We start from the raw sequence: 12800 nt of genomic DNA on the forward strand, positions 1-12800 counted from the left end.
CTTGTTTAATTTGAGGCTCTGTGGGGATTGACTCACTTTAGGAACAAGCCTCAAGTGGCTTTCGAGGAACTTCAGTTTTTGGCACTTTGAGGTTGCCTTATTTTTTTCAGCCCCAGAGGTTGCTGCTTTGTATGACGTGACTCTGCTGTTGTAGTGATGGACTTCAAAAGTAGATTGATATGATCCTGAATGCTGAAACCATATAGATACAGACATTTACCTAAGATTTTTTTCTGTTTGTGTGTGTGTGTGTGTGTGTGTGTGTGTGTGTGTGTGTGTGTGTGTGTGTGTGTGTGTCAGCACCTGATGTGTGCTGGCCTGTGGTGTTTAGTAGAGGGAGATGCATCCTGCAAGACCAAGCTGGATCCTCCTCTGGATGGAACAGAGTGTGGAGCAGACAAGGTGGGACTGTCTCACTCACACACTGTGCTTCTGTGCACAAACACTCAGATATTCCCCGCTCTCAGGCAGCAGCTTCTGACAGAAGCCTGCTGACTTGACTAAATGAAGACTCTGAAGAGTGTGAGTTGTATTTAAAATCATTTTAATTTGTATATTCTTGTGTGTGTGTGTGTGTGTGTGTGTGTGTGTGTCAGTGGTGCAGGGCGGGCGAGTGTGTCAGTAAGACTCCCATCCCTCAACATGTGGATGGTGACTGGAGTCCATGGAGCCAGTGGAGCATGTGCAGCAGGACCTGCGGTACTGGAGTCCAGTTCAGACAGAGGAAATGTGACAACCCTCCGTATGTCAGCTGTCTGTCTGTCTGTCTGTCTGTCTGTCTGTCTGTCTGTGAGAGAGATGCGTTTAATAATATGAGTTCCACACATACTGTGCTATGCCTTTACCCATACACTGTCACACACTGTATTTTCCACTGCATGAGTTTCCTCCCTCTTCCAGCTGAGTGGCACCTCATCAAAAAGCCTTCCAACTAAACTTATTTTAATGTGACATTCAGATCAGCTTCCATGTGAGCATGCATGAAAATATTTTGTCATTTTAATTGCTTGGAATGAAGGATCTTCTGTTGGTAGTCATAAAATTCATGTTTGAAACTGTGAAGTATGTGTTTAAAAAAAGACCCTGACCTGTTTGTCAGGGACCTTGTGGTCATACCTGCTCAAAAAATCTCTTAGTTCATCTTGGGAGATACCCATGCTTACATTGTTAGCTTCTTTCTCCTTCCTAAACTGAGTGTCATACCATGTTTGTGTGTGTGCACATGTGCATGCAGGCCTGGTCCTGGTGGGAGACATTGTCAGAAGGCCAGCGTGGAGCACAAGGCCTGTGAAGGCACTCCCTGTCCCAAAGGGGCACCAAGCTTCAGAGACCTGCAGTGTCTGTCCTATGACCGACACGCCAGCAAGAAGAAGGGCAGCATGCTGACTGCGATTGTTAATGATGGTGAGAGACACACACACACACACACACACACACACACACACACACACACACACACACACACACACACACACACACTGAACTGAACTGACTGAGGACTGATTGTAAAGATCAGATGAGTGTGATGTTAGACCTCTCAGCAGACTTGGCCAGGACCCCAGCATCAGCACCCTGGATCCTGCCAAGGCAAAGACGAAGAGAGTTACAGTAGACATGCTCGAGTGACACCCACAGTGTACTTCAAAGTTAGACCAAATTTATTTCAGATTGCATGAATGGTGCACTATACAATCTCATGTGTGCAGGGAAAAACAATAAGGGCCCAGAACAAAACCTTGTAGTACACCACACAATAGTGCAGGGTTACCAACAAAACAGAAAAACTACCTTGAAACATTGAAATTTTTGTTATTCATTAATTATCCTCATATGGTGAGGTGTCAGATGAGAAATGGTGGAAAAAAAAAACTGGATGGAAACATTCCCACTACTTTGATGCTGTGTGTGCTAAAAGGTGTCAAGAACCGTGGGTGTCAACAGTGTTTGGATAACTATAAAAACTGACATGTACCAAAGAAGGGCAGCAGCTTTAAAATGAATGTTCTTACAGTAATTCCTGTGCTCAGGGAGCAATAGTTGAATTAATGTTTTCACTGTTCGAGTGATTAATGTGTTACTTGAAATCCAAGCAGCGGCTGGAGAGTTAATTTACTCCACAGGCTGCAGCACCATCAGGATTTTATGCACACATTATGTACATTTGTTTATGTTGGCAGATTTAAACGCAGAGTCATAAATACTAAATTATTCTAAATTATCTTTGTTCTTGTGCTTTGTCATGTTCTGCCACTAAACACATGCTAGAGACAAGCTTGGAAGTGGTCAGTACTTTTGACCACAGTATACACCTGGGTGAAAGAAAACACTGCTGTGCAGGATTATGCAGTGTTTCATACAGACATTATAGATTTTTTTTTTTCAGTAAGGTTGAAAAGCCGGGAACAGTATTGTTGAGAGAGCAAAATATGAATATAACTATGTATATTAATAATGGTTAATGGGATAAGCACAAATATCCACACTATCCCTTGTCAGCTTAAAATGAAATGTATTTTGCCAAATGATAGCAATTAAAGAGACTAAAGCAACCAGCCAATTGAAAATGACCCATGTGAGTTCAGACAAAGCATGAAACATATTTTATAAAGCAAATGCAAAAATATTATATATTACAATGAAAACAAAGTGGAGGCATTCATTTGTCTGCCTTCACAGTAAACATATTTACATCTTGTTCCCACAAGCATTGTGAAAATCAAATCAATTTACATGCAATTTCATATATAGAACTGATTATATGTATTTTCAGTTGTACATTCTGTATCCAGAGAGACGAGGATAAAACATTAACTTCTAAATTCTTTAAAGTAACTCCATGGGCTCTATTTTTGATTCCGCCGCCAGCGTGGCGCAGGCTGCGCACCCCGCACAGTGGTATTTTTGGGCAGCGCAGGCAAGCACACGGCGCACTTGGTATTTTGGTAAACCGAGGTGCACAGAGGTGTGCGAGGATGGGCATTGCAGCGCAGTAGGGGGAGGTGTCAGCATAATCAGCCGGTGGATTTGGATTTTCGTTCCATTTCAGTCCACACCGGCGGCGTAGAAGTGTGCTGAAAGCAAGTGGATTTTCGTAACCCGGCGGAGTCGTGTGCTCACGTCACCAATACCTCACAGGCAGGTTTCCACAGTGTCTGGCATTTCACTGCGATCAATAATTAGCAACAGCAACGATTCAATGCAACTGTCTGAGTCAGCACATACAGTCAGACCTAAATTTATATATTTTGATCAGTATCAGTATCAGTATCAGTACCCTAACCCCTAACCCACATTGCAAGCACATTCGGCACGCGTAATGGTCACTCAACCTGACTGAATGTACACAGGTGAAACAGGGATGTCTGATGATCTGTGACTCAAATTGCCTGGTGACAAACGTGTATGCCACTTTCCCCGGGTGCTTAACGTTATCTCATCATTGCTTTGAGGAGGAGGAGGAGGCCGAGGATTTACCATCTAAGGACCTCATATTTAGACATGAGTGACGTCAGTCTCCTCCTGGGAGACGTTTGGGCGTCGGACACTTTCCTGCGCGGGCTCAGTCATCCTCAAAACTTGCGGCATTTTTAAAGGTGAGGTGAGGAGCTGCTGTGATTGGTGAAGATTGGACTCCACGCCTTCTCCCCTCCCTCCTTCCGAGTTGCGCCGCTAGGTAGGACTGAGATGAGAAGGAGGAGTAGATGTGCCAGTGGCGCAGTGCACGAAAATACCAAAGTCTGCACCGCCACGCCCCATCGGCGAAGCGGACCTGACTTTGCACTGCGCCTCTGCCAAACTAGCGGCGGAATTGAAAATCGAGCCCCATGTCTTACACGCAAAAGTTTACCTCATGTTATTTGCTCTTGTTTGACAGCTGAACTGTTTTTGCAGTCTCTCTTTATTCGCCTCAAATACAGCCAGTGTACTGACTGTAGCGGTGTTAGCTGTAACTAACTAGCTATGTACTTATCAATGGAGTGTGGCTCTGTGTGATGATGGGACTGCTCAGAACCAATGAGGAACTTTGAGTCTTTCTCTATTTTCCTCCAGTCTCCCGACTTTTTCCTGTTGGTTCTGTATGCTCATGAAGTGGAGCCACACAGCCTTGGTTTAAGCACAAATTTTACATTCAAGTTGAAACACTTTTCAGTCCCATGAATTGGATTACCCGTATTATGCACTGCCTAGAGGGAATTCATTAGTGCGTGCGGGCCAACTTGTGCAGCTCACTTTTCATTCATTTCATCGGTAAAAGCAATGACTGTGAATTTCACTTTGAATTAGTACATGAGCACATTAGTACATGAACTGAATCCTAATACTGGATTCTTTGATCTGTGCATTTAAAAGCTGGGTGTGAAATGGTGGCTTGGTGGAACGGTGCCACAGTGGTAACAGCTACAGTAGAAGGTGTGGAGTTTGCATGTTCTCCCCGTGTTCACCTGGGGTGTCCTCCATAAAATATACCTCCACTAAAAACATGCAAGAAGATCACCACCTGACCAATGGTGACAAAGAGAGTTGGGTCCCTGGGCGCTGCTGTCGGCTGGCAGCCCACCGCTCCTGGTCTGCCGTGGAGGAAGGACGGACCAAGGATGGGTTGGAGAAAATAATTTCACGGGAAGCATGGCATGAAGCATGTAGTAGTGTGATGTGATAATAAAAAGTATGTTTCTTCTTAGAAAAAAACTAAAAATAAATTAATAATGGGCTTTCAGGGCTCTTCTATTGCAAAGGCTCTGCCAGCTTTAACTGTTGTGTCCTTTGCAGGGCTTCAGTATGCCACAATCCATTGTGCATTGTGTGACTTCTGGATTCACTTTCTATAAATAAATTTGCATTAATATCATCAATATCACTTACTGTAGGTCGTTGTTGCTGGGCAGCTTGCTGTGGAAAAACTTTTTTTGACTCTGAACTGGGATGCAGCTATGTGGGGAGATATAATTGAGATACTAATTGAGGTAATTCACCACAGGTGTCATTGAGTTATTGTTCCAGAGGATGATTGGGTTTCACAGCCAGTACAACACAGAAACATATGATATACAGATATACAAACATATTACTTTGGCTTCAAAGTGGACTGACGTGGTTCAAAACAGACGCTTTTTATTCTCCTCCAGACCCGCTGCAGCCAGCTGGGTCACCTCTCAGCTGACACAACCTTGACTGGAAAAGGAGTTTTCCTTGGAGCTCTGCCTTTTAATCAATATCTGAGTCTCTCTCAGCAGCATATTGTTACACTATCAGACAAAAACTCTCTCACTTTCAGTTAATTATGGAAGCTGTTTGCCTTTATTCAAATAAGATGTAAATATGTTTACTGTGAAGGTAGACAAATTAATGGCTCCTCTTTCCTTCCTCCCTTCTGTCCTTCGCTGTCTTTCAGTGCTCATTTTTCCAGGATAGTGGTTAAAACACATTGTAGTTTCCAACAGTATTCCTACCAAACCTTTCAGCACTGATGTCAACTTCACTGTCATGGTAGATTGATGATATAATCTTAACTGAAGCTCCACTTACCAGCTTTAGCTGGCGCTTTTCACTTAGTCTTCATCAACAGGAGTTTTCTCTTGCTATAGAAAAAGATAACCTTGAGTTAAGATTACGTCATAAAACTATTATTTCCAAGATCAAGAATGAACTTTCAGGGTCAAATCACTCTTAGTATTTAGAGTTTCAGTCCATCCAGTGCATCAGCTGTTAGAACTTGATGCTATAGGACAGGCATGTCCAAACTATTGCACAAAGGGCCGAGTGGCTGAAGGTTTTCTTTCCAACCAAGCAGCAGCACACCAGACTTGACTCATTTCATCAGCTGATCTCAGTCTGCAGACAGCTGATTGGTCAGGCTGCATCCTCTTGATTGGTTGGAGGAAAAACCTGCAGCCACACGGCCCTTTGTGGAATAGTTTGGACATGCCTGCTATAGGAGAATGTGAACTTTACAGCTCACAAAGCTCACTGAATGAGACGGGATGACTACTAGAGCAAACTCAAGTATTGCTGTAACTCACTCTCCAGATGGAAATGCCAACAACCACCATTGCCTAGCAACATAACATTGTATATATTTGTACCCTACGCTGTGTAAAAACTGGAATTTTTCCTTTCATTCAATATTTATGTTTGTGGGTTGTAGTCTGTGGATATATTTACAGCTCTATGTTGTCGGAGCCAATCATGACACTATCACCTGTTACCAATGAAACCGTTTACCTGTGGAATGTTCCAAACAGGTGTTTTTGGAGCATTCCATAACTTTCACAGTCTTTTCTTGCCCCTGTCCCATCAAAATCAATGAAGCTGTCTAACATGAAATACATTGTTTTTAATGGAATATATATCACAAAGGATTTGCAAATGATCACATTCTATCCCAACATTTTTACTTTTTTTTTTTTACCCAGCCCCATTTTTCAAAATGTAACACACTAACGTTTATGGAGAGTTGATTTTAACTGGCTTACTTTTCACTTCATCCAAGTACATTTTTACATGAGTAATTTTACCTTTACTTGAGAAAAGCTGTCTTCAAAGGTACAGTACTTTTACTTGAGCATAATATTCAATTAGCCTTTCCATCCCTGGTCATTACACTAACAACATGATGTGTGTGTGTGTGTGTGTGTGTGTGTGTGTGCGTGCGTGCGTGCGTGCGTGCGTGCGTGCGTGCGTGCACAGAGAAGCCATGTGTGTTGTTCTGCAGCCCAGTGGGTCGAGATGTTCCAGTCCTGGTGGCTGACAGAGTGATGGATGGCACGCCCTGTGGACCATATGAGGCTGACCTGTGTGTTAACGGGAGATGTCAGGTACACACACACAGCAGTCACACACCCCTGCATACTTCTTCAAAATCATGTCATGAAATGGTATATACCAAATACAATTAGACATCCTTTGGTCTGGTGGCCTTCCACTGGTTGTTCTGCTCAAGAGGAACAAAATTTCTTCCCCTGTCAGGCTTTGAGTGATGACATTGCTAAGCCCACTTACTTAGCCCTCTTCTTACATTCACACAAGTATTATCCTGTGATGATGAACAATGAGATCACCAAGGTGCACTTTGCTAGGCCATTGTCATGTACAATAGAACAGTCAGTTTGAACTCTGGCTCCTCCTGTCCAAATGTGGGCTTAGGTGAGACACTGAAGCTCAAGCTGCTTCTGACCTGCAGGTAACCACCTTGCACGGTAGCACCGTTGCCACTGGCGGGTGTTGGTGTCTGTGAATGAGAGTCCAATTGTAAAGCACTTTGTCTGTTGAGGCAGAACAGTACAGAAATTGTAAGTGCGGTCCATTTATCATTTTAATTGTAAGAGGGCTCTCACCTGCTTCCTACACATCTTGATATTTAATTGACAAAGACCTGTAACTGCCATGTGAACTAAGATTGGCTGTATGGATGGGCCAAAAAACATAAAGTTTACCATTGCTTCCCGTTTCCTACAGTAATCAATGTTGCTTCCTTGTAGTGACCATGAGCTTTGCAACTCAGAAAACACAAATATGAGTCAGTGAGATGGTTTTGGAAGGTACTGACAAAAAATGTTGTTCTGCTGAATGGGGAAACACATTGCTTATATAGCCACTGACGAGTTCTGTAATTGATTGTTTTTGCTTGAAGGAGTTGTTGTGACAGTAATAATGATCCCATTCTTTGATCATTATTGTGTGAGGTTCACGTTTTGTGTTAGTATACCATATACAGTAGTATCATGTGTCTTGCTTTACAGCCCAAAAAGCTTCAAAGTTAACCTTTGTGTTGAAATAGGATGATACTGACTACAAATAGTGTTGTATGATAATGATATTATTAGCCATTATGAAGTAGCTAGGTTCCAATGTTGTGGCTGCACGAAGACCTGGTGGTTAGGGTGACTGGTCCATGAATTAAAGCTCCAAAGTTTAGCAGCCAAGGGAATATGAAGGAGGAAAGATTTGATTTGGCACTGATGTCATCATTGAAGAAAATTAATCAGATATGAAATAAATAAACAAATAAACCCATGTCCCACTGCAGCACTGTGGAGGAGGGGGTGCCTCCTGAACTCAGGGATCAAAAGAGTTCCTCATTCATTAGCAGTTAGGACTGGTAGAGTGGATCCACAGCCTGCTCCCTTGGGGAGGGTTGAGGAGTTTATTTGGATCTGGTGTCTCAACTACAGTCAGTCTTTTGTGTTTATTTGCAAATGTGGATGTCAGTACATTTGGGAGGAATTCCCCCTCCTTCTGGCAAAGAGAGAGAGAGAGAGAGAGAGAGAGAGAGAGAGAGAGAGAGAGAGAGAGAGAGAGAGAGAGAGAGGTCCAGAAAGTCAAATGTGGATGCAATTATCATGACGCACATGTGCTCACAAAATACTTACTTCTTACACATCAGCAATGACTCATGTTGCCTTAACTGTGCAAGATAACTTCGAATGAGTACAACTGAAGCACAGATTGCATATGTATCTATTTCATTTCAAAAATGAAGAATAAGGAATGTGCCATTGTGCTCTTGTTCCCATTTAAACTGGACTGGTGCAGACAAAGTAGCTGGTATTGTTTTGTAAGCATTACTCTGTTGTTGCGTCCTTACATGCATCCACACACACACACACACACACACACACACACACACACACACACACACACACACACACACACACACACACACACACACACACACACACACACACACACACACACACACACACACACACACACACACACACACACACGGCATCTTACTGTCAGAGATGTGCAAATCTCGCACTCCCATATTGAGTCTCATTTCTCTGTTTAACCCTTGCAGTTCCACCGTCCATCTTGAATTCTCGTGTGACGTAGCCCCTCATGTAGCCATTTCTTCCACCTTGCCATTCCTGTCTCTCTTCCCTTTACTTCTCACACAGACGCACTGGGCTTCAGAACAACACACACAGCTTATCTGCTCCGCACAGAGGCCATATGCTTGCTGTCTTTATGATTGTTACTGTCGTTGCGTGGGCCTGTAGCTGTCCTTCTATGGAGCAGTTGTCTGTTATTATTTGTGCATATGTGTTGTGATAACAGCTGGTCATGATGATCAGTGCTTAAATTTAACTTCACTCTTCACCTTATAAATGTAAAATAGTGCTCAAATATTGACATTTTAAATGAGCTCTCCTTTCTGAGACTGCATCCATGGTTTGGTTATTTGCACCTGATCCCAGGATGGTGCCCTGTAAATACTAAGTCCTGTTAATAATTTTATTGATATCAATAGCTTTCTCTGATAGATCTGCTAATAACCAAACTTGCCCCTACCAGTTCCCACCGTGATGTTTTCTCCCATGTACATGTCCCATGTGTAAAAAATCACATACACCTAGGGGGTCTGCATAATTAAACCCACCATACACCTCCAACACAATCACAACTGATCCATTACCTGTAATTATGTCTAAATCAACCTGACCCAGTCTGACACATTAATATAAGTCCCACAACCTGGCCAGAAGGCTAATCTTGCAGGGTTTCTCCTTTCCTGTCTCTTTCATTTGGTCTGCTCACCTCTGTCTCTGTTCAGCTTCAAACAACCACATCATGCGTCTGTGGGCTCTGCCAAAACATTCCAGCTTGCACACTGGCTCTGTCTTTCACCTGAGAGGAAGAAGTAGTGGAGGAGTTGGAGGATGGAGACTGTGAGCTGCAGACAAAGAGAAGTAGGCAGATACTGAGGTTACAGAGGGAGGAGGAGGCATGGATGTTTTTCTAAGCCTGGCATGTGAGTCTCAGGCATGCTATGAAAACACTGGGAAGGAGAGAGAGAAAAGGAAGAAAGGAAGCAGACAGGAAAAGGGGCGAGGAATATATTCAGTGAAGGTATGAAAATAGACTGTGTCTGGCTGGAGGAGGATCCTGGAAGTCTGACTGAACTGAAGAGTGCCATATGGCCTTCTGATTCAGCAAACACTGCACCGTGCATTACTTTGTCTTGTGCTCTGTGTGTGTGTGTGTGTGTGGGGGGGGGGGGGGGGGGGGGGGGTGTCTGGCTTAAATTTGAAATTCCTGATGTAGTGAAGAAATCTGTGTGTCTTATGAGTCCCATGAATCTGCGCCATAGACATGTTGCTCATTCAGACCACCAATAATATGTGCAGTCGCTCACACATACACACACATAGATACTTGTACTGCTATCCTTGTGAGGACACATGTTGATATAATGCATTCCCTTGCCCCTTACCCTAACCTCAAACATCACAACATGGGCGGGGCAGGAGCACAGCCTCATCAAGGCAGTGTCCCAGGGCCAGCAAGGAGCATGGCCACAATGGGAGGGCACCACAAGCAGAAGCATCATGTGGGCAGACTACTCATGGTTCAGGCTCTTCATAAGGGCAACATATGACACCCTCAATGCCCCCAAAATCTCTCTCAGTGGTTTTTGGGAGAGGATGAATGATCTCTGTGCAGCAACACAGGCCTCCAGCATATCCTGTCAGGGTACAAGGTCACACTGTCACAGGGGCGATTCAGGTGGTGGCACAACCAGGTACTGGCAGAGCTATTGGACAGGGCAGGGGTAAAGAACTCCTCAGGTCACTATTAACTGACCCTTTGTCAAGCCTGAAAGAAACCACAGAAGCCAGCAAAAGAACATTTCTGCCTAGATGTGGCAAGGCAATGTGTGTTAACCTTGGCAGGGAGCTAGTTTTCCCACCTGACGTCAAACAGCCAACTCTCACACCATATGTCATGATGTAATCCAGTGCTACCAAGATGGTCGTCATCATTACATCCTCACTTACTTACCAGCATCACAAGAGTTAAAGCAACTCAAGTACTCTGAACTGGCAGTGGTGTACAATAAGACTGGCTGGACCACAATCATCCATCTGGGGAAGTTGGATGCAGGGGCTTTGTGGGCAAAAAAGCAATCCATCCTCTATCAAGAAGTGGTTTTAGTAGCTCTGATGATGGCATGCCCTGTCAGTTCTGATGATCAGAGGTCTGAAGTGTATCAGTTCGTCTCAAAAATGTTTCTCAAAATCAGAGGAATAAAGCTCAAATTGTGCTTGATGCAAGGGGTCAACAGGTTGTAGATTTATAGAACCAAGGTTACATCCAGGTATCCTATATTTCTCCTTGTCTTGTTACTGAACAGGAGACTACTGCTGTGCAATTACTGTGTTTCTTTCATTCAGTGTGATAGTGGTGATTGATGTGTCAGCAGACTGCTTAGTCTTCTCCAAAAGTAAAATCCTGAAAGTCCAGTGACTTCAGGACTATAGACACACACACTGTTTACCCTGGCAGTATGAATTACTGCACTGAATTCCTGTCTTCGCTGGCCACAAATTGTAGCCAGTAGTCCAACATCTCCTCACATCCACTCTTAGTAGTCTCATTAATAGCTTTGTCAGAAATACTGATTTATTAAAAACAATCAACTAATTTCTTCCATTGTTAAACAATTCCTGAAGAGGGTCAACATTTATGTAAAATAGGCCAAATTGATCTTGGTGCATCCATTTCCTTAAGTTTTAATGCCACCTTCTGATGACTGACTGAAGTACATACAGTATTACACCAGGACAAGTACATTTTTTACACGTTTTTTTCTTTTCTAGATAAATTCTAACTATATATACACACACATGGTGGAAAGACATGCAAATGGACAGACAGACAGACAGACAGACAGACAGACAGACAGACAGACAGACAGACAGACAGACAGACAGACTGTGCATGAAAAAGGCAACTCATCAGCCTTGTGTTTTACTGTTGTACTTCAATGTTTTGTTGTGGTCAGAAAATCGGCTGTGACGGCATCATCGGCTCTTCAGCGAAAGAGGACCGCTGTGGTGTTTGTAATGGAGATGGACACTCCTGTAAGATAGTGAGAGGAGACTTCAACCACACCAAAGGAATGGGTGAGTGTGTGTGTTTTAATATCCAGCTAGCACCCCATATGTGTGTGCTGATGTACACGGCTGATAACAGTTTTACATATATACATACATATATAAAAAAAGAATCAGGTATCAAGTAATTTTTTCTTTCTTTCTTATTTTTTTAATTTCTTGGATGTACATTTTGAAGCATTGATTTTAACTATTGTACTTTGGTTGCCTGATTTCTGTGTAAACCCTGATGGTTTTGAAGAGAAAGAAGTTTCTACTACATCAGCTGTCGTTACATTTGCAGTCTGCTGAACTGGTTCTAAAAGTATACTCAGGGATCAGCCATATGTGGTTTGTTTAAAGATGCCCACACAATGAGAAGCAGTTTCAATTGAATTATTCACCTGGTTGATTTGATGTTACCATGTTACCATTAGGCATTGCAAACTCAGAAATATTTAATTGCTACACATACAGTAGATGCTTAAAATGCAAAGAATGGTCCATTATTGGACTTGCTGCACTGTGTATCACTGGCTACACGTGTAGTACAGTATAGCAGTATAGTAGGCTGGTGCAATCACGTGTGTCAAACACCTTGTCTTCACTGATAGCGAAAGCATCATGTCAAAAGAGTCCATATCAGAATTGGTCGTTATGATAAACCCATCTCTTCTTCTGATTACACCTGATTGGTTTTCCTCCCACCTGCTTTATCTCCAGTGTGCACAGCTCAGCTATCTAATAGTAAATTAACAGGATCATTAGTCCTTCAGTGAGGGCCTGTGGGATCAAATGTATAGATACTATATACTATAAATATGTACACTATAATATATGATATAGTATAATGTGAGTCAATTTCTGTGTTTGTGAAAACACTTTAAGGACCAGTATGCTTGGATTTCTTTAGTAAGAGAT

The 12800-nt window shown here is 42.9% G+C and overlaps 1 protein-coding gene across 1 annotated transcript in view; it reads left to right on the plus strand.

Moving 5' to 3' along the window:
* The window catches only part of adamts17 (ADAM metallopeptidase with thrombospondin type 1 motif, 17), a 121371-nt gene that overhangs the window by 77896 nt on the left and 30675 nt on the right, over positions 1 to 12800 (plus strand). The window contains exons 11-15 of the mRNA XM_070966639.1: positions 301 to 402; positions 597 to 742; positions 1235 to 1404; positions 6688 to 6815; positions 11789 to 11909. Of these exons, the coding sequence (XP_070822740.1) occupies positions 301 to 402; positions 597 to 742; positions 1235 to 1404; positions 6688 to 6815; positions 11789 to 11909 (667 nt within the window). The remainder of the gene's footprint in view (positions 1 to 300; positions 403 to 596; positions 743 to 1234; positions 1405 to 6687; positions 6816 to 11788; positions 11910 to 12800) is intronic.

This window comes from Chaetodon trifascialis, chromosome 1 (assembly GCF_039877785.1).
Source record: "Chaetodon trifascialis isolate fChaTrf1 chromosome 1, fChaTrf1.hap1, whole genome shotgun sequence".
NCBI lineage: Eukaryota > Metazoa > Chordata > Actinopteri > Chaetodontiformes > Chaetodontidae > Chaetodon > Chaetodon trifascialis.